The 26542-nt window shown below is 36.1% G+C and overlaps 1 protein-coding gene across 2 annotated transcripts in view; it reads right to left on the bottom strand.

The window, feature by feature from the left end:
- Nucleotides 1-26542, bottom strand: part of NRDC (nardilysin convertase) — a 101291-nt gene that overhangs the window by 8542 nt on the left and 66207 nt on the right. For both annotated transcript variants that reach the window (XM_014793780.2, XM_014793781.2), the window contains 14 exons: nucleotides 25387-25444; nucleotides 23349-23422; nucleotides 21408-21477; nucleotides 18205-18282; nucleotides 16729-16849; nucleotides 16590-16648; nucleotides 16252-16306; nucleotides 11274-11378; nucleotides 9344-9467; nucleotides 8698-8784; nucleotides 6781-6900; nucleotides 5624-5675; nucleotides 4232-4382; nucleotides 1878-2005 (listed from right to left, as the gene is read on the bottom strand). In XM_014793780.2, the coding sequence (XP_014649266.1) occupies nucleotides 1878-2005; nucleotides 4232-4382; nucleotides 5624-5675; nucleotides 6781-6900; nucleotides 8698-8784; nucleotides 9344-9467; nucleotides 11274-11378; nucleotides 16252-16306; nucleotides 16590-16648; nucleotides 16729-16849; nucleotides 18205-18282; nucleotides 21408-21477; nucleotides 23349-23422; nucleotides 25387-25444 (1282 nt within the window). The remainder of the gene's footprint in view (nucleotides 1-1877; nucleotides 2006-4231; nucleotides 4383-5623; nucleotides 5676-6780; nucleotides 6901-8697; nucleotides 8785-9343; nucleotides 9468-11273; nucleotides 11379-16251; nucleotides 16307-16589; nucleotides 16649-16728; nucleotides 16850-18204; nucleotides 18283-21407; nucleotides 21478-23348; nucleotides 23423-25386; nucleotides 25445-26542) is intronic.

Here is a 26542-nt window from a genome sequence, read left to right as displayed (position 1 = left end):
AGGGTAAAGGAAGATTTGGTTAAGTTTCTGTACATGATATGTTTCTAAAAAGAGAGAATTTCTATCACAACTTAAGATGGGGAAATAACGTCATAATTACCAAAAAGCATTTAAAATTGCATATACAAACTTATACATAGATTTCTTCACTGGTATAACAACTCACTTATCTGTCTCAGTCGCAAAATAAAATATTTCACATAAGTAAAGTTGCTAGATGAGTCGCTTACCAATTTAAAATTTAAATCAATTTAGAATTATTACTATTTTGATTTGAAATCTTACTAATATTTTATTAATTACTGGAGGCCACCATTATGGATATCTATTACTGCAGTGACAATATAGTATAGGTAGTGGCTCTAGGCCAGAATCTGACTAACCCCCAACTCTCAACCCCCCTACCCTCTCCCCACATTAAGTTATTTGAACTTAGCAAGTTACCTAACATCTGTGACTCGATTTCTTCCTTTGTAAAACAAGGGAAATAATAATGGCTACCATTATAGGGTTTTGGTGAGAATTAGATAAATAAATACCTTTAAAGTTCTTAGATCTCACACACAATGAATATTCAATAAATAGGTGTTATTATTATTACTATACTACGTTTTAATATAGTAGTATTCAGTAGTTACTGAACACACAGGGCTATTTTTCATCATATCAATAGCTCTAGACAACTCTCCTTTCCAACTTGTATTTGGTTATTAGTTTTTATAACTTTTTGTGATCAGATTATTGGTTATTTCATGTCTCTTAACTGCTCCTTCCCCTGCTTTCGAATTTTGGTCATTTAGGGACTCATTATAACTTTGTCAAAAGCAGGGCCTCTATAAGGTTGTGCTGTTTACCATTTATAGATGCTCAGCGAGGAGGTCAAGTAGGGGCTTGCAAGCCATGTGCACAAAGGGCTGTGTCTGCTCAGATGGGACTTGTTTCTCCCTCCCACAAAGGCTCCATTTGCTGATAGAAGGTACCCCAAGGGGGTACTTTTTTCTGATTCACACAAAGCTACTCTATAGACTACCGTTAGCTCTGGACCAAAGAACAGGCTCTGATGAAAGGCCTAAAAGGGTTGTCTACTAGCAGAGGGTTTAAGCCTTAGTATACAGACTGTCCAGAAGCCTTTTTGCTCTCTTCTGGAACCCTGGCTGAATTCTGGATAGTTGCAGTTGCCAGCTAAGTGATGTGTTAAGCAATTTAACTCAGCTAATGGGCCTTAGCAGTTAAGTGCGCACGCTCCGCTACTGGCGGCCTGGGTTCGGATCCTGGGCGCACATCGACGCACCGCTTCTCCGGCCATGCTGAGGCCGTGTCCCACAGACAGCAACTAGAAGGATGTGCAACTATGACATACAACTATCTACTGGGGCTTTGGGGGGGAAAAAAAAAAAGGAGGACGATTGGCAGTAGATGTTAGCTCAGAGCTGGTCTTCCTCAGCAAAAAAAAAAAAAAAAAAGAGGAGGATTAGCACAGATCTTAGCTCAGGGCTGATCTTCCTTACAAAAAAAAAACAATTTAACTCAGCTACTTATCACAACAGCCAACACACTAAAATCACCAGTAAGCAACTTTGAGCTACAACAAAGCCAGCACTTCTTTAACTGTTATTTATTTATAAACTTAGGAAAAAACCTCCTTTTTATGCCTCTAATTAAGTATAGTAGGCTGCTTTCAGCTCTACTCACAGATGGCTACTTAAGCTGGGCTTAGAAATCCTATAACCCTTTGGATTGGTTTCCTAAACCACAGCATGATTCTCACATGTCTGAAAATTAGCACTGAAAATTAGTGCTCATCCCCCACGCCTGACCTCTAGGAAGGCAAATACTTTCAGGCCTTCAAAATATAAGGTGATCCCACATATACTCACTTGGCCAGAGTCTCAGGCTTGATGAGGATGTTAAAGTAGGTCTTCTTCAACTGCTCAGTTATCATTGTAAAGACAGCTGGTGTGGAACTGAACTCCGCTAAGTAGTCAATAATGAGCTGAAACAGTAGCTAAAAAGAAAAGAGAGAAGTACTTTAAGCGGAGAAGCATGGAAATCCACTAAGTTTTAGGGGGACAAATGTTTCCCGTTGATTTTAATCAGGGGCATAGCATGGTAATAGGCACTGTGGGGACATAAGAGACTGACGACTCAAAGAATCTTCAGGGGCTAAAATTCTCAATAATTGTCAAATTTAGAGCAAAGATTCTTCTTCTTTTATAATTTTCATGGATATTCTTAAACATTTCTTCTTCCAAATGAACTTAAAAATAATTTTATCCAGCTCCCCACTGCCCCTAAATGTGACTTTAATTGGAAGGATACTACATTTATATATTAATTTTAGAAGTAGTGACAACTTTATATCAAACTGTCCTATCCAGAAACTGATGAGTCTCTCCCTTATTTAAAAGTTTTTTATATGCTTCAAGATTTACAGTTTTCTTTACATAGGTTCTATACTTTTCTTATTTATTCCTAGGTACTTTATTGTTTCTATTATTATAAATGGAATATTTTTCTCATCCATTTCTAAGTGGTTATTGCTACTAAAGGAAAAAGGGCCACTGATTTTGACATACTGATCTTGTGACCAGCCACATCACACGTTATTTTTTAAATTTTAGTAATATCTTAGAGGTTTTCTAAAAGTACAATCATATTTCATCTGCAAAGAAAAATACTTTTTCTTTTCTAAGTGTTTTTATTTCATTTTTTGATTTTAAAGTAGTAACCAGAACCTCTAAAATAACGTTGAATAATAGAGGTGATCGTGGATGTCCTTGGCTTGTTCCTGATTTTAATGTTCAGCATTTCATCAGTTAATGTAACATTTGCTGTTACTCTTTTTAAATTAAGGTTTTATTGTGTTTAAGTAATTTCCCCCCTCCCTACTTAGTATGAATGCCCACTCAAATTTATCAAATCATTTTTTGGCATTTATCACTATATTTATATAGTGTTTCTCAATTGACCTCTGCTATAATGATCCACGTTTGTTAACTTCCTAATACTGAACAACAAACCCTTTGCATTACTGGCACTTGGTCATGGTGAATTATTCTTTTTGTTATGTTGTTGGATTTAATTTTCAAATTTTTGGAATGTTTGCATCTATATTTTATAGGTGAAACTGGTCTCTAGCTTTATATATATATACTTATATTCTCTATCAGGTTTTAATATTAAGGCTAGGTAAGCTTCATAAAATAAAGAGCCTCAAATAGTTTTATATGGTTTGTAGTTTTAAAAAGCTCTCCAGGTAATTCCAAAACATACCTCCCAAATGACAACCACTGCAGTAGCCTTTAATCTGTTTGGATCTTAAGCTACATTATATTTAGGCTTTTGAAGGTTGACAAAAGTAACATATTCCATGGTGTCTCCTCTTAAGACCTATCTTTGTTCTCTGGGGAGAGTGACAGAGATGAGGGTATAAAGGAGAGCACTATACTCTTCTCTAGGGTTTTTGCTAACATATGGATGCTATCACCTCTTAGCACAGTTTAACTTCTGCCAGGTCCTTTCCTCCAGATTTTTTCTTGTGTGAACCCAGTTTCCTAAACCTTAATATATGTTCTATCCAAGAAATCAAGATATAAAATTTTTTGGGTACATTACGTTTTACCTGGTATTTAATGATCTAACCCTCTTAGACAGCATCCCATATTATTTCTTCCTCTGCTTATGAAGTTTTTAACAAGCGACACTGAAACATATTCCTTACCAAAAGATAAATTACTGACAAGATATGGACCCTGTTTCTAAAAGGCTCATAAACTTGGAAGGGAAACAACACATACATACTTGAAACAAAGGGAGACAGTGAAGAAGAGGAAGAAAGGACACAAACATTTGAGTTCCACTGTCAGGCAAAGTGCCAGGTGCTTGAAATTTGTTATTGCTGTATGGTGTGAAATGAAGCTCAAACCAGTCCTAAATGCCAGTGTTGGCTGCAGAGAAACTGACAGAAAAGGGAAGTGAAATCGAGCCCGAAGCACAGGCTGTGCTGTATGCATTGCTAGTAATTAATGAATATAGGTTGCTCGTACATGTGGCCAAAGTCAGACAGCTGTCATCAGCCAAGAAAACATGATAATCCACATTAATAAACAATTTCTTTCTATGTGCAGCACCCCAGGCATAAGCCTCTATGCTTGGTGTAATAGGGGCAACAAACATAAATACGAAATTTTAAAGCTCTCTGTAAGGAAGAAAACAGAGCACTTGTACTTACAGGTAGCTTGTGGTTGAATCCTTTCACTCGAATAATTAAACCATGTTCTCCAGCTACCAGCTTATACTCTAGCTGCGCCACATCTGCTTCATAAGCTGGTTCCGCAAGGTTATGGGTAAGGATATTGACAAAGATATCAAAAAGGACCACACTGAGAATATAAAATGCAAATAGCATCATTAATTGGCAAGAAATAGACATGAACAGATTTGCTTCGATTTAGAGTAAGAAACTTCACTTTTTTTTTTTTGTGAGGAAGATCAGCCCTGAGCTAACATCCATGCTAATCCTCCTCTTTTTGCTGAGGAAGACCAGCTCTGAGCTAACATCTATTGCCAATCCTCCTCCTTTTTTTCCCCAAAGCCCCAGTAGATAGTTGTATGTCGTAGTTGCACATCTTTCTAGTTGCTGTATGTGGGACGCGGTCTCAGCATGGCCGGAGAAGCGGTGCGTCGGTGCGCGCCTGGGATCCGAACCCGGGCCGCCAGTAGCGGAGCGCGCACACTTAACTGCTAAGCCACGGGGCTGACCCGAAACTTCACTTTTAGAAGGATGTTAATTCACTACTCCAGAATGTAAAATTGAATACTAATTGAGTTCAAAGGTAAATACAGCTTCCCCAGGACTCAGTTTCACAGGGACATTACAGAACTCCTACCTTCAGCAGTGCTTCCCAGTCTTTCTCATGTCACGCACACATAGAAAATGATAATATTTATATCACACAATAGATAAGTGTGAAAGGCTTCAAAGGCAACTGGCCTAAAGGCTCTGGTTATTCCTGCAGCCTCAGTTTTCTGACTGACAAATTAAAAATCTGAGGGAAGGGGGGAGAGTAATGCATTTTTCAAAGTGGATATTAAATGTTAGTGCTGCCTGTCATTTTAAGGTTGCATTTTACAGTTTAAGTGGCAAAGGAAAAGAAGGAGGACACTAATATTTCCCGAGCACCTCCTATGTTTCAGGCACATTTTAGGCTCTCTGACCTTCCACAATGCAGCTATTTAGATAAATATATAATTTGCTAAGAACAAAGTATAATCAGATTCCTTGACGGTCTCTAAATATAGCATCAACAGATCTATTAGTCTTATTATAGACTGGCAGCTAACCCAAACTCATCTCTAAGGAACTTTCTCAATCTAGTAATTCTATGACGAGCCTATACTATCGCTTTACAGATGGATGCTGGAGATGCAGCAGCCACAATTCCATTTTAATGGTTAGTATTAATACAAATAATTTGTTTTGGGGCACAGAAAAAATACATAAATCGGCACCATAGCTCAAAAACTGACAGAGAAAATGACAGAATGATTCAGAATGAAACAAACAAAATAGTTTTTCAATTAAAAAAATATATATTTTCCAGAAAAGAGGACAATTGCTTACTTTGCTGCAGACTTCTGTATCAAAGGGGAGATCAGATGGAAACGTATATACGCTGAAAGAAAAGACCACAGATAAGAAAATATATGCCAGAGGCCTCAAATATTTTATACATATGCTATTTTCCCCTAATATCATGTTTTTTAAAAATTCTAAAATAAACTATTAATCCTTAGATCCTCATGACATTTTTATCTTTAACAGTCTTTAAAAAGTAATATTTACCATTCCAAATAGTGTCCAGAAGGCACACTTTAATCTATGGAAAGACAAGATATATAGACAGATATACAGAGAAGCCTATGAATACTCATATTTATCAAAAGCTTTGGTCAAGCTTTACAGAGGTATATATGTCAACAACATTAAGGGAACACAATCCCAGTGCTCACAGAAAGTTATAGCAGAGCTTTTCCAAAAAAGCTGAATAAATATTAAGAACATTTTTACAAACTCTTACAAGCTATTTAAGAAAAATTGAGGAAACACCTTCCCAATAAACTTAAGATTCCCTCAGAGCTACAGTACAGTTGTGTTGAGGTTAGGGATATGGGTTAGATGGCAACCAAGAACATTCAGCCTTTAATTCCAGGTTGCTTCAGTAAGTTCCTATGCTATACATGAGAATAAAAAATAAAAAAGCAACACAGTTTGGGCTAACGTGTTGAAGATAAGAACTTTGGAGTCTGGTTAACTACAGACTATGCTTCCTTTATGCTGAAAAGCAAAATGGTAGAGGGAGACAGATGGAGGATATTTCACATTTGTAGTGCTGGATTAGGCTATCTATTGTGTCTAAGAATAATTTCCTTCAGCGTACTCTTATTCTATCTCTTTTTAAAAATAATGTTTAAAAAATACTACCTATTCCCTAAGATGGCCAAACAACTGGCTCTGCTTTCATTTAACTGAAAGAAAAATATCTGAAAACAATTTCATTTTAGGCTTGAATCTCTATTTCCTGGAATCTCTAGTGTCTACAAGGATTTCTGTGATAGCACAGGAGCACAGTATGGATCTGATAGCTAAGCCTAGAAAAGGTCTTCAAATGGAAGGGGAAGGGAAAGAGGGGTAGGTGACAGACACAGGGAAAAAAGGTTGCTACAAAGTAGAGACAGATTTGCTATACTTATTTCACTTCTTTTAGCGAAACATTTTACCTTTGGGGATTTTGAATTTGTTGTCTTTCTTATACCACAGGCAACCTTGTGGAGTATTCACAATTTTAACAGGGTATTCTGTCTCAGGGCAATCAAAAGCCTTCAACATGAAGTCTGTGGCTAACAAAAGAAAAAAAGTAATAATTCATTCAGGTATTTCAACAGGATTCTCAGCAATCTGTTCTTGGTTTCAGAAGTCTAGATAACTTTTCTTTGTGGCAAAAATAAGCCAAATTCAAATGCTGGAGTACAACAAATTAGTAGAACAATACTGAAAAGAAAATTCTTTGGCCTTGAACTAAATGAACTCTGAAGGTCTGTAACTTCCCAAAAATCGATTCTGATCTGTCCACATTTTGCTTCATTCCCTTTCTCAAAGACAATCTTAACTGTGAGAGGGACCCTTGGTCAGGATAACTGTATAAACCAATTTACAAATGAATCCATTTTTGAATGAGAATGTCTTTTACTAACCCTATGGGCATTTGAAAGGTTACAAAAATAGTTCTACTGGAACAAAGTTAAACTTGTCTTTTAAATTAATGAAAACAAAAATTGTTTCATCAATATGTAGGTGAGAAATAGCTAATTTAGGGAAAACAAGAATAAAAAAAGTACTTGCTATATTTATTGAAAAGAACTAAGCTGTTTAGATACTTTATATATGTACTGTTAGATACACATCTGGAACTGAATTGTCTAAAATATGCAAGATTCCAAAGGTTTTTTTTTTTTTCCTCATTGAGGTTAGATTCACACAACATAAAATTAGCCATTTTAAAGTGAACAATTCAGGGTCATTTAGTATACTCACAATGTTCTATCTAGTTTCTACCTAGTTTCAAAATATTTTCATCACCCCAAAAGGAAACCACTATACCCACTAAGCAGTTGCTCTCCATTACCCACTCCCCCCACCCACTGCAACCATCAATCTGAGTTCTGTCTCTATGGATTTACCTACTCTGAATATTTCACATAAATGGAATCATAAAATATGTGACCCCTTATGTCTGGCTTCTTTCATTCAGCATAATGTTTTCAAGGTTCATCCATGTTGCAGCATGTATCAGTACTTCATTTCTTTTTATGACTGAATACTCCTCCATTGTATGTACATACCATAATTTGTTTGTTTATTTGTTCACTGAGGGACATTTGGGCTGTTTCCACCTTTTGGCTATTGTGAATTATGCTGCTATGAACATGCATGTACATGTATTTGTTTGAGTACCTGTTTTCAGTTCTTTTGGGTATATACCTAGGAGCAGAATTGCTGGGGAAAATGGCATTCTAAGTAAATTAGTTATATACAACTGTAACCTTGACCCAGACTAGTGGCTTTCTCATAGTTAGAAATGTTTTCCACTGCAAGCTAGGAGACAAACAGATCCACACATATATACCTATCTAGAACAAGCGTTCTTGAAATAATACTCTTTCTTTATGCAATGAAACATTTTGCTATTTTCCATTCTGATTTTTTTAATGCTTTCACAACTCATTATACTGTTCACAACTCATTATACTGATTTCACAACCCTCTGGTGGGTTGCAACCTGTAGTTTAAAAACATTAGAGCAAGATAATGGCAATTCCTAGAGACTAATGTGAAAGGATCAGCTATGATATACAAGAAAAAGCAAAAGCTTCAGAGAGTCCCAAGAGCTATGTTTAAGTCCTGTTTCCTCCATTCACCAGGGGAATAGTCTAGGACAATTCACTTCGCTTTTTTGAGCCTTGGTTTTCTCATTTGAAAAAGTAAAAAAACAGTAATGCCCACTCCAGAGTGTTACTGGGAAACTCAAATATGAATTTAAACGACACTTTGTAAAATGTAATGTACCATACAAGTGCTATTTGTTTTGTTTATTAGTACACAGATGAATTATGTATAATGACTGCTGTTTCACTGACCTATGTATTTGTTTTCAGCGGGAAGATGAAGATCTGGATTTAATTCGAAATTAGTCTTCCACAGTTCAGCCCAAGAGTTTTCAACATCTGTAGAGATGAAAAAACAACTGATGCAATAAACAATGCAATGTTCAGAATTCTCTTAATAACAAACTAGTTAACAACTGGCCTTCACAAATCAATTTTCGTTTCTCAGAAAAACTGTCAGTGACATATCCAGGCATTCTAGACTCTTGCTATTCAAAGTGTGGTCTCAGCAGCATTGGTACCACCTGGGAGTTTGTTAAGACATGCAGAATCTCAGGCCCGACCCCAGAGCTACTGACTCAGAATCTGTATTTTAATAAGATCTCCAGATGATGCATATGCATACTGCAGTCTGAGAAGCACTTTTCTGAAACATAGTTCAAAACTCTGCCCCCAAACCACCAAGATAACAGGATTTTTTTTCACTAGCTAATAAATATGGATACAAATGTAGCAAAAAAAAAAATTCCTGCAAAGTAGTATAAATAATTTTCATTTGAAAGTAAACTTATAAAAATATGTTTCCCCCCAGAGGAACCATCAGACAAATTATAAAGGAATAAAAATTTCCAGGCGAGTCAGATATACCTAAATGTAGTACAAGTGTTAAAATATTTACCTTCCATACTATACTGAGTCCCAAACCATTTCTCCTTGAGGTCACATTTTCCCTCATTAGCACCAGACAGTAGAACAAGATTTGCTTTTTGAGGAACTAGTTGATTAAGGGCTTCAGCAATGACCTAATAAGGGGCAGGAGGGGGACAGGGGGTGGGGAGAGACACACATACAACAATAACAACTTTAACCTAATACATCTCTGTTAAAAAGGCAAAGTCACATCCCAAAGATCCTAGCATCTTGATGCTCATGGAACTATTTATCTATAGTCCATGAACACCCTAATTTATAAAACTTCATTAGTCTATCAACTGTTTCAAATATGTTTCTCGATAATACTCATAAACAGTGCTCATCTCAAATAGTAAGAGTATACGAGCAGAAAAAATAGCTAACATTTACTAAGCTTTTACTATATGCTATGTAGTGTTTAACGTACGTTATCTCATTTAACCCTAAAAACAACTCTAAGGTATACTTATTTTATAGAAAATAATACTCAGCTTCAGAGGTTAAAGGTTAAGTAATTTGCTCAGGTTAAAGATTATGTAATCTGCACAGAACAACACAGCTACAAGTAAGTGGCAAAAGTGGACCTGTAACCAAGTTTGTACATGATTCCAGAGACTAGGCTCTTAACTGCTAGGTATTATACTACCTCATACCCAAGAATCAGTACAATGTTCCCAATGTAGGGCCTCCTTCAATAATCCTTCAGCTATGATAAGGACTAAACACAAGATTTTGTGGGTTAAATTTGAAACCCTAACTACCATTAAACAGCATTTCTTTGAGAAAAAACAACAAATGGTGGTTCAGAAAAAAACACTTGGAGCCCTGGGTACAACCGTCCTAAGGAGACGACAAGAACGTGTGGTTGCTGTTTCTTCCTTTCCCTTTCCCTATCCTCTTTATTTTTTATTTTTTTTGTGAGGAAGATCAGCCCTGAGCTAACATCCATGCCAATCCTCCTCTTTTTGCTGAGGAAGACTGGCCCTGAGCTAACATCCGTGCCCATCTTCCTCCACTTTATAAGGGATGCCGCCACAGCATGGCCTGACAAGCAGTGCGTCAGTGCACACCCGGGATCCAAACCCTGGCTGCCAGCAGCGGAGCTCGCGCACTTAACTGCTACGCCACGGGGCCAGCCCCCCCCATCCTCTTTAAATAGTAGTTTTGGAATACTCTATATCAAACTTTCTCAACCTCGGCATTATTAACATCTTGGGCCAGATAATTCTTTGTTGTCAGGTGCTGTCTTCTGCATTGTAGGATGTTTAGCTACATCTCTGGCTTCCACCCATTAGACGCCAAGAGCACCTCCCAGCTGTGACAACCAAATGTCCCCAGACATTGACAAATACCCCCTAGGGGGCAAAATCATCCTTGGTTGAGAACTGCTACCTTAAATGGAGCAAAATGACTCATTCCCCAGGAGTAGTGGAGGAAAGACCCTCACCAACTATTTATTTGTATGTAACATTATCTCTAAGTCATATGTTTCAAATTCAGAGAATCTCATATTTTCCTTGTACATATTTTCAAAATGATTAAAATTTAATTGTCCAGAGTCTCCAACTGAATTAAAAGGTAAGCTAAACAATTCTGAGTATGCTTAGCAGCAAAAGCACATAATTCTTAGGAATTTAACTTTAACTCTTTTAGTAGATGTTTTAACACTTGAAAAATAGTGAGAATAGTACCCAAAAAGAGGACTTGATTTTCTCCTCATATTAAAACAAAAGCATACAGAAGAATCATGAAAAATTATCCATGAAACTATTGATATTTCTTTTGTTTAAACAAACAAAAAACTTGACTAAATATAACCAAGTTTTCTCCATTCCCACAGTTCTTAAATACATCTCTGCACTTTCTCACCCTCCTCTTTCTTTAAAAGTAAGTTTTAGAAATGGAAACCTCCTTACTTCTGGCTTATATTCAAAAAGAAGCTGGTCTCCAGTGAGGAAGTCCTGCAGGGGGTACAGCTGCATGTTTTCACACATGTTTTCCACATACTCAACTGGATCTGTCTGTAAAGAGGTAAAATTATTTCACACCAGAAATTCCCCATTATTATCCCTAATTTGCCACAAATGTAAATACTTTTTCTCTTTTTTAACAATGAAACCAAAAGATTCTGAACAGATATAACCAGATATAACTGCAGTTTAAGAATCTGATGCTCAGAATTCTAAGAAAATTTAGCCAAAGCTACCATTTTAAGGGCTTAACCTAACATCCCCCCTGTCCCCATCCTGAGCCTCACAACACAACTAGGCTCTAATCATGTCACAGCCTCTTCAGGAGAGCAATTATAACACTGAATGTCAAATGCCCCCCATGACTGTGAGGTCCCTAAAGGCAGAGTCTTCATCATTTTATCACTACAGCACTATCACCTAAAACCTATTTGTAAGCATGAATCAGATCGATGTAGAAATCAAAATGTGTCATCAGATAAATGTCTTGATTTAACAAGTTATATTAATCAGTATATTACTTCAATTTAAAACTGAAAGAGTGACCACAAGTTCTCTAACCCATGAAATGGAAACACTTCTCTAGAGGAAAGCAATTAATTCATGCATTTATTGAACACCCAGATGCACAAAATCTTAAAACTGACAGGTTCTTCAGATACCAAGTAGTTCCAATCCTATGTTTTACAATGAGGAAATATACTCAGATTGACTGGGTGACTTGCCCAAGGTCACGCAGTAAGTGACAGAGTAGACACTAGAACTCAGGCCTCCTAATGTAGCAGCAAACACTGTTTCCAAAATACCACACATGCCCAGTCCTTTACTAGACAATACGGGTTATTCTCTCATCTAATGGAAGACAGAATAGAAGTGAAGGTTACTGCATTCATGGAGGAGAAATGAGACATGCATCCATCAAACTAGAGACCATAGGTATATGTTATCTACTACATTATCACATACAAATAGAACAAGGAAAAAGGAAAGATTTATTGTTAGCTTTTTTTGCCCTACTTCAGGAAACATTGCTGAATCACCAAGTTGACTAGTCACTAAAGTGCTATTATTGTTTAAAATGACTCCTCCTACTTTGTTCTAATTTTTTAAATTAGTTATTTTCACCAGCCACTTATTTATAAGTTAACTGCTCCAATCTAATCAGGACCCTGGGCTAAAAGCAGACCTTTGGTGCCAAGGCAATGGAAAAGGTACTATGAAAAACACTTAAATGCTATCCTTTAATTTTTTTAAATATTTAATTCACATACCCTAAAATTCACACTTTTAAAGTGTACAATTAAAAATGAAATAAAAAATAAAGTGTACAATTGAGTGGTTTTTAGTATATTCACAAAGTTGTGCAACCATTGTCCCTATCCAGTTCCAGAATATTTTCATCACCTCGAAGGAAACATCCATACCCATTAAGCAATCGCTCCCTCCTACCCACTCCCCCCAGCCACTGGCAACCGCCAATCTGTGTTCTATCTATAAGGATTTACCTACTCTGGATATTTCATACAAATGGAATCATATAACATGTGACTTGTATCTGGCTTCTCTCATTCAGCATAATGTTTTTAAGGTTCATCCATGTCATAGCATGAATCAGTACTTCATTTCTTTTATGGCTGAATAATACTCCAAAGTAGGCATATTCTAAATTCTGTTTAACCATTCATTCGTTGATGGACACTTAGGTTGTTTCCATTTTTTTGCTATAACGAATAATGCTGTTATGAACACTTGTGTACAAGTATTTTTTTTTTTTTTTTTTTTTTTGTGAGGAGATCAGCCCTGGGCTAACATCTGTGCCCATCCTCCTCCACTTTATATGGGACGCCGCCACAGCATGGCTTGCCAAGCAGTGCGTCGGTGCACTCCCGGGATCCGAACCAGCGAACCCCGGGCCGCCGCAGCGGAGCGCGCGCACCCAACCGCTTGCGCCACCGGGCCGGCCCCATGTGTACAAGTATTTGTGTGGACATATGGTTGCAATTCTCTTGAGCATATACCTAGGAGTGGAATTGCTGGCTTATGTGGTAACTCTATGTCTCACTTTTTAAGGAACTGCCAAACTGTTTTCCAAAGCTGCTGTACCATTTTACATTCCCACCAGCAATGTATGAGGGTTCTAATTTCTCTATAGCTTCTCCAACACTTGTTATTATCTAGCCTCTAATTTTTTTGTCTACTACAAACTCTCACTACCTTCCATCAATGTTACATTATTTCTGTTTTTCTGCCTACAGAAAAGCACTTAAACAGCTTTCCTCTAGTTCAAATAGTTGATTTGTGAGACATACTGAGTCCAAGTTCTTAGATGAAATAAAAATTTTTTTTTAATTTTTTAATTTAAAAAAACTGGTTTGCAAAGTTTGAAAAGGACATTCCTATTTGCCTTTATTGATGAAGACCAGAAAAAATCTGAAGAAAATACATTCCAACTTTGTTAATAAAACAGAAATGTATAAAAGCCGAAATAAACAGAGCTGCCTGAGTTAACTAAGCAGTCCACGTAGATACAGACCTTTCTGATCTGTTCTGACTTTGCACTGATTAGGTTTTAATCTAAGACGTTTTAAAAACAAGACAAGCATTCATGAATACTGCTAAAGGTGAAAAAAATGAGGAGCTACAAAATGGGGAGATGTCAGTTAAAAGATATCTTGAAATGTCTTGCCAAGAAGGAACCAGAGGAGCAGAAAGAAAGTGTCTCACTCAACCAATGCTAGACAGCAGATACCCAAAAAAGGAATTTGGGTATCACTATGGTTGTAGTCCACAGTTCTTGATCCCACTCCTGCCACAGTTCTGGCCCACATGTTACCACCACAGCTGATAAGGACATGGATCAAAATCACTCCTCGTAAGGGGGAGGGCAGGACTTGTGGGTTCTATGCGTATCAATCTAATCTACAAATTATAGGGAGGACTGTTTATAGGACTCTCTAATGGTCAATAGTCACAGCAGTCTTTCTATTTTCATAGAATAAGATTTCTATCTCAATTTCAAAGGACTTCAAGTATAATAGAGCAGATTACATAGGAATCAATAACAACTGAAAGCTTATCGTTTTTGTGACCTTGTCCTCATGTACTTAAGTCTTCTCTACTTAGAGTAGATATTCAGGGAATTGTTTCTGGTGATGATCCAAAAAGGCAGCTTTCAAGATGCTCTATAAACTGGCTCTAAATCAGGGGCTCTTAATCTAGGGTCTGCAGACATCTTCCACAAGATATCAGTGGACAAATTCAGGGAGGGGTGGTGGTGCATGAATCTGGTTAGGAAGAAATTACCTATTTATTTCCACTAACCTCTAACTTAGCATTTTTATTCAATTATGAATATAGACAACAAATCCCCATAGTATTAGCAGCATCTGTGACTATAACCAGTAGAAATCACAACATAGTTGTTGCCGATATCTCAAAATATCACACTCACTGCTACTTAAAATTATAGTAATTACTAGACCTTACTTAATATATTGATAAAGAGTCACAAATTACTATTTTTTACTATTTTGAATACTTCATTTCAGTATTACTTTGTAAACTACTGTATTTTATTTTACTCACTTAAAAACATTATTCTATGGACTGTATAATATTTAACAGTATTATTTCAACGTTAAATTTCCCAAGTGTGACAATTTTAGTGAGGTTATGTGAGAGAATACATTTGTTTGTAGCACATACATGCAGATGTATGCATACATGCTAAAAACATTCAGGGGTGAAAAATCGTGATATCTGTAATTAAATCTCAAATGCTTTGGGAAAAAATACATGTACACACACATATATACATATATAAGGGGAGAGAGAGAGAAGAAAGAAAATATGGCAAAATATTACCAATTGGTGAAACCAGGTGAGGGATATACCAGTGCTCATTGTACTAACTATGACAACTTTTCTGAGAGTTGAAAAAGTTGGAGGGATGAAATATTATTCTGAGGAGGGGTCCACATGATTCAATATATTTCCAAAGGGATCCAAGGCACAAAAAGGGTTTAAAAAAAAAACCCGCTCTAAACTCACCTTTCAGCCTTATATAATACCCTCATTTCATATACCCCATGCTACAGACACAAAGGAAATTCACTTTTTCACAGTACCCCAGAGTTCCTTATTCATGTGCTTCCCATTGCTTAGAATTTATCCAAACTTGACCCATTTTTTTAACGCTGAACTCAACTGAAATTTACCATATATATGAAGCCTTCCCCAACCCTATTCTAATCAAGGCAAATGCTCTCCTGGCCCTAAAATCCCAAAGCACACTGTTTCTAATATTATATATGGTAATTACTACAGATTATCTTGTAGAATGTCTTCACAATATTTGTTTTTTTTTTTTTTTTTGATTTTTATTTATTTATTTTTTTCCCCCAAAGCCCCAGTAGATAGTTGTATGTCATAGTTGCACAGCCTTCTACTTGCTGTATGTGGGACACGGCCTCAGCATGGCCGGAGAAGCGGTGCGTTGGTGTGCGCCCGGGATCCGAACCCTGGCCGCCAGCAGCAGAGCGCGTGTACTTAACCGCTAAGCCACAGGGCCAGCCCCGTGTCTTCACAATATTTGAATCCCCAAAATATCAAGTACCATAGCAAGCTCTCCACAAATGTTTATCAGAAAGATAGACACATGGATGACTACGTAGATAAATAATTGTCACACAACATGATCTGTATCAATCTGCCTAATCCTCTCACTGTTATTCAGTATAAATACTCAAAAACACAAGAGTTAATCTTCAGATGGCCTCAAGGCCATCTTGAGACTCACATGACAGAGAGTGGCAGAATTAAAACTCCAGTGACACTTCCAAAAAGAGAAACAATGTCCACACCAGTTTCAACTTGGTCACAAATAACATTCAAAAAAAATTTGACTTCCACTAGAAGTCATTACCTGTTCTTGGTAATGAAATTCATTATCCTCAATTTTCTGAATCTCTTCAAAAATTCTGTGAAAGAAGAAATTATAATAACTAGAAGACATATTTAAATTTCTCATTAGAATCATCAGCAAGAAAAGAGAAGCATAAAAATAAACAGACTGGCCACATAAACCAAACCCTTAGTGTACATTCACATACAGAAGTATAAGGATATGGAGCCAGTATAGGAACTTAAGCAGGAAACGCCTGAAAAACCATTCAGGCAGGACTAAAGCATGTCTATCGGCAACTTGAAGGCTAAAACATACAAGGATTGGCGTCTGGCCTAATTCTAATAAGTATATATTACCTTTTTTCTGGGCCTAGCTTCTGCAGCATTTTTAAATACTGGAAGACAGTATGAGCAACCTGAAAATAAAACATCTTATTATACTTTTGCATAAAGTGATATCTATATATTAAAAAAAAACTTCACTTAAATTATTTACCTCATAGAAATGTTCATAACCCTCATCAGTCAATGTAATAGAAATGCTGAACACCGAGTAAGTAGAATTTTGCTCAAATCCTGTCTCACCATTTCCACCAAATAGCGCAAGAGCCCAGCACCTATAGTTAGAAAAAAATTAATCCAATCAATATCTTCAGATTGATAGTCTACAAATACTTCAAATTAACAAAATAGGTAGGCTTTCTATGTAAAATTTGGGAAGCTCAGTCTTTGATGCTAACATGCTTTCCAACAGTAAGTTTAAAAGCACAAATTTTAAAAGCACAAGGCCTCCCAAGGATTGTAGTGCATGCAGGAATCACCAGAAGGAAATAATAGCCGTATTTATTTATTTAATGGAATATTTAATGGAAATATTAATATATTTCCATTAAATAAAACGTTAACAGTTTTATGAAGCCATAGTAATTTCTGTTGAAGAGAACTGTACAAACATTAAAATTAAGGTTGCTGGAGGCATTTCACTCATCTCTTTTTGAACCTGTCTCCCAGGAGAAGATTGACAACACTTCAGATACACCCCTACTTAGAAAGTCAAGTGAGCTCTGAGACTATCAGCTAACCTACATAGCTTGTCTAGGAAAGAAGCAATGAGACTCTATCTTTTTCTGACTAGAATAATCCTGAAAACCTAAAATGAGGAGGGAAGAAGCCAGAATGAAGCATTTGAAATTTTAATAAAGTTCAGTAAGGTAAAAAGGCTGTGCATATCTCAAAGCATATTACATTTACTGTGTAAGACATATACAGACCTAATATCATTAGTTTATTCTTTCATAATAAACTTGCCCTTTCAGCTTTCTTTGAATGTTCTGTACACATCAATGTTTTAAAGTACTTATTGACATTTCTCATCCACCTTTCCAGTCTTGAATTGGTATACAGAAAAATCAAACAATGAATTACTTTAACGTATCGGTCCTGATTCTAAAGCTATATTTCTATGCTTTGGCTAGGCAACTTAAACAAGTGCTTAAATGCATTAGGAAACGTTCTGCTAACACAGCTGCATATACTATTCACAGTCCCACATATTTATTATGATTTATCGGCCCAGTGAAGTTTTCATTCAAGGCTACCTTTTAGGTTGGAAATGCATGGAGATCCACAGCATTTAAACAATTGACTTCCTTACTATTCAAATCTAAATTCTTGATTTAGAGCTAATCTTTTATGTAATTCAAGAATCTACTAGTTTAATTATGACTTTAAAAATTTTGTGTACAACTACTTCCAACACGGGCTAAAAGGTGGCTGCCAAGGAAATTTACAAATATAATATGGTCGTTAAAATAATCTAGGTTATTAAAGTGACTATAATTAAGCATTAGGTTTGATTCTAGGCTTCCTGGCAGATAAAACAAAAAGAGAAAAGAATAGGTTATATAATACTTAGTGTCTATTATTTTTCAGAGATTGCTACACTGAAAACACTTATTAATTGAATACTTGCTTTTTTCTAAGATAAGAAAGAATGCTGCCTTTGCCTTCATGTCCAACCAGCCAAGAGATATAATGAAGTGGCTTCACCCTTAAAAAAAAATGTCAGAAATAAAAAAATTAAGGTATAAGTACACCAAAAAACCTTACTTGTAAGACTACGATATTTGAGAATATGATTATAAACTTATTCTCACATAAATTCCACTAAACATGAAATTATAATTTGTAGCCACAAGACTAAAACAGAAAACATGGTAAAATTTAACTTCCTCACCTGAAATCACTGAAAGAGTACAATCATTCCAAAATTTAAGGTGACTACTTGCACGCCAAACTTAATTCTTTTCATGGGAAAATATTTCATTTTTGTTTCACCCAAAACAAAAATAACAGAGCTTCTGTATCATTTTAGAACCTAATACAGATACGAATGGCTCTGTAGCTATAAAAGCTTTCAGTATTGCATCAGGCTCTATGATAAACTGAAATGTGTTGCTTTAAATGTCAGAAAATCTAGCCTGTAGTTTTAGTTTTTCCTTTAAGTAAAAGCATAATCTCGAGCAAGAGCCTTGACCATATTTTTCTTTTTCTCTTCACCTGCCTAATACCTACCCATAGTTTTCATGAAAATTCAATAACAGATGCAAAAATGCCTTATAATATAAAATGCCTAATAATAAACTTTAACAGTCTGAGTAGTTATATATGTTATTCAAATTGTTTTTTACCACTGGCTTCTACTATAATTTCAAAAATGTATTCCTATTAAAACAAAAATATACAGAAAAATCGAATTAGGAAATCTAAATTTTCTTAAATTTTAAAATTAGTTTATAGAATTTATTCAGTAAACTCTTAAAAGTCAAGATATAATATTATGATTTCAACTATGTTAAGCAATCCCCAAAGCCCATACAACATTGTTTAAAATATAAATTTGAATTACATCTATAGTAAGACTGATGTAGGGGAGCAAATCAGTTAAAGAATGAACCCAGTTAATTACACAACATTTGCATCTGAACAAGGCTAACTGTACTATATTTGGTAACTCTGGAGGGATAAACACGTGCTTCTTTCTAAATAATGGCTCCCCAGGGGCTGGCAGAGTGGTTAAGCGTGTGCACTCTGCTTGGGCAGCCTGGGGTTCGCAGATTCAGATCCCGGGCACGCCCCGATGCATTGCTTATCAAGCCATGCTGTGGCGGCGTCCCATATAAAGTAGAGGAAGATGGACATGGATGTTAGCCCAGGGCCAATCTTCCTCAGCAAAAAGAGGAGGATTGGCATTTGGTGTTAGCTCAGGGCTGATCTTCCTCACACACACACAAAATATCTCCCCAAAAAAGCTTATTTACTGGGAATTCAAAATGACTCATGATGAATGTCATGTTAAAACAAATAAACAGTCTATAAAAAAAATAACTGGATGGAAACAAAGAAATGTTAACAGTCTTTGAAAAACAGAATCATGGATGACTTTTTTTCTACTTTTTAGTAATTTTCAAGATTTCTACAATGAATTACCTTAGTAATCAATCAGAGGATAAACAAGGCTTTGTTAATTGAGAAAATAAGCATTGCCAAAAAAAAAAAAGGAAGACTAGTATATATAGTATAATTCCATTTCCATAAAAAAGATATGTGTTTTATATTATTTTTTTTTCTTTTTCTTTCTTTTTTTTTTTTTGTGAGGAAGATCAGCCCTGAGCTAACGTCCACGCCAAGCCTCCTCTTTTTGCTGAGGAAGACTGGCCCTGAGCTAACATCCGTGCTGATCTTCCTCCACTTTATATGGGACACCGCCACAGCACAGCCTGACAAGCGGTGCGCTGGTGTGCGCCTGGGGTCCGAACCTGGGCCACCAGCAGCAGAGTGCATACACTTAACCAGTGCGCCACGGGGCTGGCCCTATATTCATTATTTTAATGTCTGAAAGATATATATGAAACTATTAATGTTGGGTATATCTTTGAGGACAGAGACAAAGAAAAGGAGAAGCACAGCTTTACTCTTTTGTCCTATTTTAATATTTTACAAGCATGTATTATTTTTATAGTAAAAATTTAAAACAAATTTTTAAATATGCATATAATGATTTTAACACTTTTGGGGACACTCTAACATAACTATACAATCAATATATATTACTTTTTCCTATATTATCCTTACACCAAAAGCACGTAGACAATACACATGTTCTCTACTTTCTCACTGGAGGCATACCATTCTTCTTAACTTTATGGGACTTGAGCAATTGAATATTCTAACATATACGTGAAAAAAAGCATTTTTACTGAGCTTAAGCAATACACATTACTTTCCTTCCTTCTGCTTGCATGTGTGTCCTCACGGTTTTGTTTTGTTGATAATGGTTTCAAAAAATAAGTTAAATTTTTACCAGTTCATTAGCATTTGTTTCTAATTAGAAAAGCATTTGCAGGCACTGACTGATCCTTATCTTAAAGAAATTCTTGGCCTATGCTATATTGCTCATATAAGATAACATAAATAAGTTGAAATGTTTTCCTAATTTGTATAAATCTGCCCTATCTCATTCCCAACTCATAGTAGTAAGTCCTCGAGATTTATGCTGTAGTCCTTTTCCAGGCTAAAAATTATTCAACTTTACTTTTGACAGGATCAAACTAAATGGTCACCACTGAGAAATACATCATAAGCTAATATATTTTTGTGCTCAAAGTACTAAAGAAAATAATTACAGAAGTTAGCACTCATGGGCCAGCCCCGTGGCTTAGTGGTTAAGTGCGCGCGCTCCGCTGCTGGCCGCCCGGGTTCGGATCCCGGGCACGCACGGACGCACCACTTCTCCGGCCATGCTGAGGCCGCGTCCCACATACAGCAACTAGAAGGATGTGCAGCTATGACATACAACTATCTACTGGGGCTTTGGGGGGAAATAAATAAATAAATAAAATCTTTAAAAAATAAAAAGAAGTTAGCACTTACACTAAGATATTTAATTTCAAAGACTCAGGAAAGGCAACCAGTTATAAGAAAATTCTAGTTTTTATACCCAAGAAGACATTAAATATACAGCAAGGCTTGAAAAATTCAGGAGTAGTGAGGTCCCAGTTTACCACATTACCTGTTTATAAAACCAGAACACTCAAATGTAAACCATTTAGCATGCTTTAAAAATATGACTCTCACTCAGTATCTAATGGAATAAACTTGCCCTTGAACTCTTACCTGTAATGTTGCTGTTGAGGAGGAAGTGCCCATGTGATGGTCAGAGCATGAATTTTTCTGATTGGAACAACTGAACAAAAATATTTTTCAGAAGAACAGATATAAGTGTTTATCCATAATTTTTACTATGTTACACAAAAATTTTTTTAATTCAATATACTACATCCTCCAATAAACAGGGGAAGGTTAAATACAATGCAATTATTATTTCAAGCTGCCAATTTTCCAATTTGAATAATGCGATTTTCATAAATTTCTTTTCAATTTGGTTTCACAAGTAGAGAAAGCATGGATAAAAGAACTATTAAAATATGAAATGCTCCTAAAGATGGATCCCTTCTTGCAAGAAAGGATACAGGACTAGGAGTCAGGAGACCCATGGTCGAAATCCAGCCCTACCCTCTCTCTTGCTATATGTGTTTACATGACCTTGAGAAAATCACTTGCCTTTAAATCTTTCTTTCTTTTTTTTTTTTTGGTTGTTGTTGTTGTTTTTTGTGAGGAAGATAAGCCCTGAGTTAACATCCATGCCAATCTTCCTCTTTTTTTTGCTGAGGAAGACCTGCCCTGAGCTAACATCCATGCAGATCTTCCTCCACTTTATGTGGGATGCTGCCACAGCATGGCTTGACAACTGGTGCGTCAGTGTGCGCCCGGGATCCGAACCCAGGCCGCCAACAGCCGAGCACGCACACTTAACCGCTACACCACAGAGCCAGCCCCGCCTTTAAATCTTTCTGAATTTGTTTTCTTATGGTATAGTGAGTGGGTTAGGCTGAAGTGCTCTAAGATTCCTCCCAGGGCCGGCCGCGTGGCTTGGCGGTTGAGTGCGCTAGCTCCGCTGCTGACAGCCCGGGTTAGGATCTGAGCGCGCACCAATGCGCCGCTTCTCCGGCCATGCTGAGGCCGCCTCCCATGTACAGCAACTAGAAGGATGTGCAGCTATGACATACAACTATCTACTGGGGCTTTGGGGGGGAAAAATAAATAAATAAAATGATAAAAAAAAAAGATTCCTCCCAGTGTTATTATCCTATGATTCTATGAAGAGAACATCTAAAGCCAGAAAGAATACAACCAAAAATAAGCTGTCTCTGGGAAGAGTCAGCGTAGATAGAATGGAGCCAGCAGCAGATAAAGGGTGTGACAAAACAATCATTGATCAGAGGAAGGGAAGAGGAAAGAGACTGGCAATAGGGCGAAGGAGGAGGAGGAGGAGGGAATACCTAGGCAATTAGGAGAAAGAGAAAAAAATCTGCCGTGACAAAAAGAGCAAGGAAAGAGAAAGGGAGAATTAAGAATGTTTCTGCAATATTCACTACGGGCAAATTGTTAAGTAACTTATAGCATAACCATGTAACGGCTCTTTGGCAGTTATTACAAATATAATATTAAATGAAAAAAACCAAGAGACAGAAGTATATATATTTTATAATCTCAACTACATTAAGAAAATATACCTATAGAAACTCAAGAGGAAATTTTCCAAAATGATTTCTCTGGGTGATTTTTCCCCCTATTTCTTTACACTTAAAATTTTTCTTCATTTAACCAAAAATTGTTTTTATAATGAAGATAAAGGAAACGATTTCCAAACTGTTTTCCCCTCTTCTATTTTTCTCTCTTTAAAGGCAAAAAAGAGCAGAATATAGATAAAATGAAATAGGAAAGAAACAAAAAACCAAAGAACAAAAAGAACAAGGGAAAACAGAGAGAAAGCATGAAACAAACTCAGGTAGCAGCAGGTCCCAGACCAATCAATCTGCTGCTAGTTAGTGGCCTGCTATCCGTCACTAATTGAATCTCCACTGTCCATCTACTCCCTTTCCAACCCAGCTGTACTTTCTGTTCTCATTTTCAAAGAAAATTGGCAGCCTCAATTAAGTTTTAGAGAATGCGCTCAAGTTATTTCAAACAGTTTTAAACCTTTGGTTCACGAACCTCTATAAAGTTTGTTAAATGCTGGTGTGTCAAATGGATCCGTTAAATGGCCAAAGTTTGGTTTGGGTAACCCACTGAAAATAAAACAAATACATTAAAATTTAATTGGCAAAAGTGTTTATAAGCAGTATCTTTAGGGATGCGTAACTGATAGGTATTTATAATCTAGTCTACATACTCCTGGCTGAAAAGCATTCTAGGCATAAACGAATAGATGGCAACAAAGCCACAAAATCCTAAATAACCCATTCTTAACCTCAGTCCCAATAACTCAAATACCTTTAAAACTCACAAGAGATGGAAAACAATGAATTGACGAGACCTCTCCTCCCAATATTTACTGCCTCTATCAGCCCCATTCAACTTCAGTTCTCTTCCTATACAAAGCCATTTTAGAAAGAAAACTTATAGAGATATAAGATACATAAGCAGAGATATTTTTTTAATTCAACAAATATATATGGAGTGATTATTAGGTATAAAGCACTATATTAGGCACTGTGGTATTTAAAAGACATGGGCTCTCCTAGAGGCTTCAAGCCCATCTGGTTGAAGATATCATTGCTAATATTTCTTCTAAAACTGGTCAACACAAATTAGTATTAAATACCTAGAAGACTTCTTAACCTGTCTGATTAAGGAACCAAAGTTATTAGTGAATAATATTTAAGAGAATTTTAAAAAATGCTTATCAGGGATTGATAGGACCTAATGAATCCCTCTATTCAACATACCTCTGATTTTATTAGTAAAGTTTCACAGTAAAACACGTTTCAATCTGCCATTTGACATTTCCATAGCTCACACTCATTTCTTATCAAAACAAATAAAACAATTCCACAACTTTGGCATGGCTTTCATTATCTTTACATACATAAAAAGTACTGCTAATTATCAATGGAAATTTACATAAAGCCAAGATAATGATAACCACTCAGTTGTTATTACTAATTATTCTAATATTTTTAAAGCTAATTTTTCTTTCAAAAATTTAAAACAAATTATGTTTTAGAATGAGGAACTAGAAAAAGTCTAGCTTACTCACCTGATGCAAGAAAAAAAATCTGATTTCATTTATTTTACTAAAATGCAAACTGCTAGGAGTGGGAAGAAAGAAAGAATTGCTTCAGAATTAAAATTTTTGTATTCTTTGTAACAAAAATGTAAGAATAAAGTGTCTTTCTTTTTTTTGTGAGGAAGATCAGCCCTGAGCTAACATGATGCCAATCCTCCTCTTTTTTTGCCGAGGAAGATTGGCCCTGGGCTAACATCTGTGCCCATCTTCCTCTACTTTATACGGGATGCTGCCACAGCATGGCTTGACAAGCAGTGCGTCAGTGTGTGCCCAGGATCCGAGCCTGCGAACCCTGGGCCGCCACAGCGGAGCGCCTGCACTTAACTGCTGCGCCACCGAGCCGGCCCCCTAAAGTGTATTTTAAATACTAGTATTATTGTGATAAATTTGATATGGACAAAAAATAGTAGCTTTCTGAACTGGAACCCTATATATAATCTCTAATAAAAGATTATTTGGTTCAACCAAATGAAATAGACCTTTCAGGCAGTATGGAAAGTCAACCATCATCTACAAGATTATTTCTTTTATGGGGAAAAGCATTCCACGTTCCAAACAACTGACTTAAAAAGCAAACTTTCAGGACACAATTTGTTCTAAGGCAGGGGTACAAGCATATACATATATTCTGCCTCTCAATATAACACTTGCTTTCATATCACAGTTTCAAACACTCTATACAGTAACAGAAAAGCTCTGAATAAATGTAAAAGGAGGCATAAATTCTTCAGAATTACTGCTTACTATAAGTTTACAAGCTTATAAATTTTAAACTACAGCAACTGTGGAAACTTGGGTTCTCATCTTATTTTTCCCACTCAATTGCTGTAGGAAACCACTTTAGGTCTTAATTTAATCACCTGTTTAAAAAAAAAAAAACCCACAAAAACCTTTGGACCCATACAAGAAGGTATGGCCGCTTTAACTCTAAAGGCATATGATTTATGAAAATAAATGTCTTACTTGTTTGGTATCTGAGAGAAGATTTCAGTCACCCACTTTTCCAAAGTATCCAGTGTTTCTTAGTGGGGAGGGCAGGAAGGAGACAGGGAAATACAATGTTGTTATTCCAGGTAGACATGCAATTAGATTTCTCACAGATCTTTAACTATAAAACAAAGGGATACTTTAATTTGGGCATTACTTGCCACTCTTAACCAGTAATGAGTAACAGGAAAAATAGCAATAGTCAAGAAAACCTTAGGACACATATAATTTGTTAGACTCCTTTATTTCTACCTGGTAAAGTTAGAAAAAGCACACAAGTAAAAAAAAAAAAAAGTTTTTGTTTATCATTAGGCTAGTGTGAAGGGCCAAGAGATAAGAATATACCACTCATCTTCCTACCCCATTCCAAAACTTGCTTCCTCTAGGAAGGTTTCTCCGAATTAACCCACACTACACGGATCCTTCTCAGCATCTCATCAGTACTTTTATACTCCATTTATTTTACACTAATTTATACTTGCTGAGGTTTTAATCCACAAGTCTTCTTCTTAGGTTTCATATTCTATGATTTCTATCTTCTTCTGATTTTTTTCTTATATTTCATAAGAAATTCTTTTGAAATTTCTAGTAAAACAGAAGATCTAATTGAAAAAGGAAACCTTTTATCTTTATCCCAGTGACTCATTACCATCATTGGATAGTATTTGTTAGTTCCACCAGACACATGAGTTTCATTAATTCTCAAATGAGATGCCCAAGTACATAAAACACAAGTTGCAAATTAGACTTATCAAGTTCTGAACTTATTCTATACTATTTATACAGATAGTTCACTCTTAAATGGTATAATAAATGCTAAAGCTCCAAAAATCAATTGAGTGTAGATTGTACGAGGTTCTCTTATCAAATATCTGGGGCTTATTTTAGAAATTTGCAACAAGCACTAAAATGCTCTTATATTTGTCATCACAGAGGAAGAGACTGTAAAAGAAACAATACCTAGTTGAAGAAAAATGCATGTTCATGACAGATTTAGAAACAAAAATTAAAAATTATAAATTACATACTGAATATGGAATTGCCTATTTTAACAAATGTTGTAAAAGGAATCGAGAATACATTTGTAGTTTGAACAAAAGACTCTACCATACCTTATCCATAACTTTACATT

This window comes from Ceratotherium simum, chromosome 22, assembly GCF_057802395.1.
Source record: "Ceratotherium simum simum isolate JZ-2026a chromosome 22, ASM5780239v1, whole genome shotgun sequence".
Taxonomy (NCBI): Eukaryota; Metazoa; Chordata; class Mammalia; order Perissodactyla; family Rhinocerotidae; genus Ceratotherium; species Ceratotherium simum.
Note: the sequence above shows the minus strand (reverse complement) of the source record. Positions and strands in the feature narration are given on the sequence as shown.